This window comes from Rhipicephalus microplus, chromosome 7 (genome assembly GCF_043290135.1).
Source record: "Rhipicephalus microplus isolate Deutch F79 chromosome 7, USDA_Rmic, whole genome shotgun sequence".
Taxonomy (NCBI): domain Eukaryota; kingdom Metazoa; phylum Arthropoda; class Arachnida; order Ixodida; family Ixodidae; genus Rhipicephalus; species Rhipicephalus microplus.
The window spans coordinates 68,012,118-68,015,087 of record NC_134706.1 but is presented as its reverse complement, the minus strand read 5'-3'; the positions used below and the strand labels follow the sequence as shown (position 1 = coordinate 68,015,087).

At 47.5% G+C, this 2,970-nt stretch overlaps 1 protein-coding gene across 1 annotated transcript; it reads left to right on the top strand.

Moving 5' to 3' along the window:
• Positions 1–537: 537 nt before the first annotated feature.
• On the top strand, positions 538–2,668 carry LOC142767786 (uncharacterized). Its single transcript, XM_075870025.1, has 4 exons — positions 538–1,473; positions 1,918–2,071; positions 2,160–2,462; positions 2,568–2,668. The coding sequence occupies exons 1-4, from the start codon at positions 1,225–1,227 to the stop codon at positions 2,666–2,668; spliced, it is 807 nt and encodes a 268-aa protein (XP_075726140.1). The 5' UTR covers positions 538–1,224.
• Positions 2,669–2,970: the final 302 nt, after the last annotated feature.

The window sequence follows — 2,970 nt, the reverse complement described above, 5'->3', positions numbered from 1 at the left end:
GGAGAACAGCGCCGAGAGCCACAACAACTGGTGGGCAGCGGTGGGATCCACAACACTGTATACAGATATGAGGGCACATAAATTTATGAAATTGCCACGCATAAAATTTCTGTAAGGGAGTCTCTATGCATATACAACTATATATACAGATATAAGGCCACATAAACTTATGGTTGTCACGTATGAAATTTCTGTAAGGGAGTCCCTACGCATATATAGGTATATGTACAGATATAAGGCCACATGAATTTATGTAAGTGCCACGTATAAAAGTTCTGTAAGGGAGTCCCTATGCATATGTAGGTATAAATACAGATATAAGAGCACATAAATTTATGTACTTGCCACGTATAAAATTCCTGTAAAAGAGTCCCTGCACATATAGGTTGTCGGGCCGATGGGCCCTTTATCTGCAGCACGCACGGCGGAAGCAGGGCGAGGAGAGCCGATGCGCAATGCACATGCGCGGGATGGGCGTCAGCATCGAAAAAGCCACAGTGGGCAAAAACGTGGCTGGCGGATAGGAAGGGGGCGAGACGAGCCCGTGCGGCTTTTCGGTGGCAGCCGAGCGATGGGATGCAGCGTCGGTCGCGCTAGGCGCGAGGGCTGTTTCCTCCGTGCGTGCTGATGGTGAAATCGATTAAGTATAATCGATTAAAGGTCTGCAGTAGTTCGATTATTTGTAATTGGTTTCCGCTTTTCGAATAATCGAAATAATCGCTTAAACCTATTCGATTATTTGACTACGGCACCCCATGCTCCCGCCCCCAAACTCGGCCCTTGGCTGCAGTGCATGACTGCGAGGCGCGCTATCCTCAAACACAGATGCCATGCACGTCGCCTTTCTTTCACTGCTTTCCCTACAACGCACATTTCTGCGCTAGCAGAACGAGCCCAGAGCTGGCGGCGGCCGTACCCCATAGAGAAAGATATGAACTCGCCCTGATCTCCGTCGCGTACGCCTGGAAGGGCGTCCAACTCCGAGCATTCCCCAATGCTTCAAGCCCCAGCAGGTGTCGGCTCTGCCCCATCGAGGCAGAAATGAACTTGTCCACTTCTCTCCGGCTCACAGTCTACTGTTGCTACTGTTGCTAGTGCCTTCACCTCCTCTCCCTTAAGCTGGTTGAGCGTCGCTGGCGTACACATGAGGCTTGCGTTGCTTGCGTGTTACATTGTATGATTATTAAACTTTGGTGGTTGTAGTGCAACCTTTGGGATGTCATAATGCCGGGCAATCGGAAGAAGAGCGAAATGTGGCCATTTGTTTTTGCTGAAGACGAGAAAACAAAGACTGCAAGGTGTAATAAATGTGGCAGGCACTTCTCGAAGCCAGCTACGGATACTCTAAGATATCACCAGCTGCACGTCCGCTCTATTCAGGTGCTAAAGATCCATCTCCCAAAGAAAGGTGGTAACGATGAAGGTAACAATGTTGAAGAACCCTATCCGAACGACACCAATCAGCCTCTTCAGGTAAGTTATAAGTATTTCTCAGCCAATAGCCATTCATTTTTGTATAAGTTATCTTCGAAATCGCCGGCTTTTTTATTGGCATCAGTATGCCCTCCTGCATATAAGTTAAATAAAGAGAAATAGTTCAGTTTCCAGTACAAAGGTCAGGAGTGGTTGATGCAAAGGACCATGCGTCCAGCGTGTTAAGTCACGTGGTCGATTAGGGTGGTTGTCAAGGCTGGGTAGGTTTTCCTCGCACCCACCGCCGATGGTGGTGAGTGCAAGCAAAATCAAGTGATTTGTTGCTTTAGGAAGACATGTTTAAAATGATGGATAGTTGGGAAGTCATATTCGCTCAAAAAGCCGAGAGACCGCTCACCCCCCCCCCCTGCATCCTACCACATAAACACCAAAATGCGAAATGTGGCATTTTTTTACATCATTGGCGTTTAATTTATTTTTCAGGGTGAAAAATGTGCTGCTGCCTCAGCTGCCGCAACTGGATCTTCAACTAGAGAACTTTCTAATCCGGCTGCAACTACAAGTTCACGTGCCTCTGCTTCTTCTTCGTTTGATGGACCGACGGGAAAGTGCCTCGCCAATGCTGTAGCGTTTGCAAGTAAGTTTCTGTACTTGTAATGAGGAACATATTCGGACCGAAATGAGAAGGCTACAACGACATGACAATATGTGTTGGTGCGTTTAAGGAGGAGGAGTCCGAGAAAAACACGCTACTGATGCTCTCGGGTACATGATCGCGCACGACGACTTGCCTCTCAGCACACCGCAGAAAGATGGTTTCAAGACGTTCGTTAAAGCACTGCAGCCGCTTCATAAGCCTCCAACCAAGCCTGCCATCACTAAGAGTCTCGAAGCGAAGTACGAGGAGCTTAGAGCACATTTTGATCGGAGAGTCCAAGCCGCAGATCATCTGAGCATTACAGGCGATGTTTGGACGCACGCAAACACAATGCGATCGTACCTTGGTCTCGCGGTTCACTTCAGAGAAGGCAAGTTTTTGTTTTTAATTTTGATGAATATGCCCTTTTTATTTGCCATGGTGCGTAACGATATTGAGTGTGCACTCTTAGTTTAAACTTTTTTTCACTTTTCAGGAAATAAGCTAGTGGACATCAAAACCGGCATTATGTACATCCCAGAAAGAAAGATAACTCCGAATCTCCATGCAGCAATGCGCCAACTGTGCGATGAGTGACATATTTGATCAGGCTAATGTCCTAACTATTGTCACAGATGGCGGGAAGAATATTAAGGCAGCCGTCCGAGATCAATTTCGCGCCGATGAGCACGTCTCCTGCGTTGCCCATCTTCTCAACCAAGTAGGCCAAGCTGCCATTGGTCTAGAAGTGAACAAAGTTCCATAAGAAATGGAAGCGCATTAGATAGTGGTGCTCCCGGAAAATGAGCAAGAAGCGGAGATCGTCCTGGAGGACGTCACTGACGCCGATTCCCCTAACTATGAATGTACATCTCTCATTACTCTTCGGCCGCTGCTGA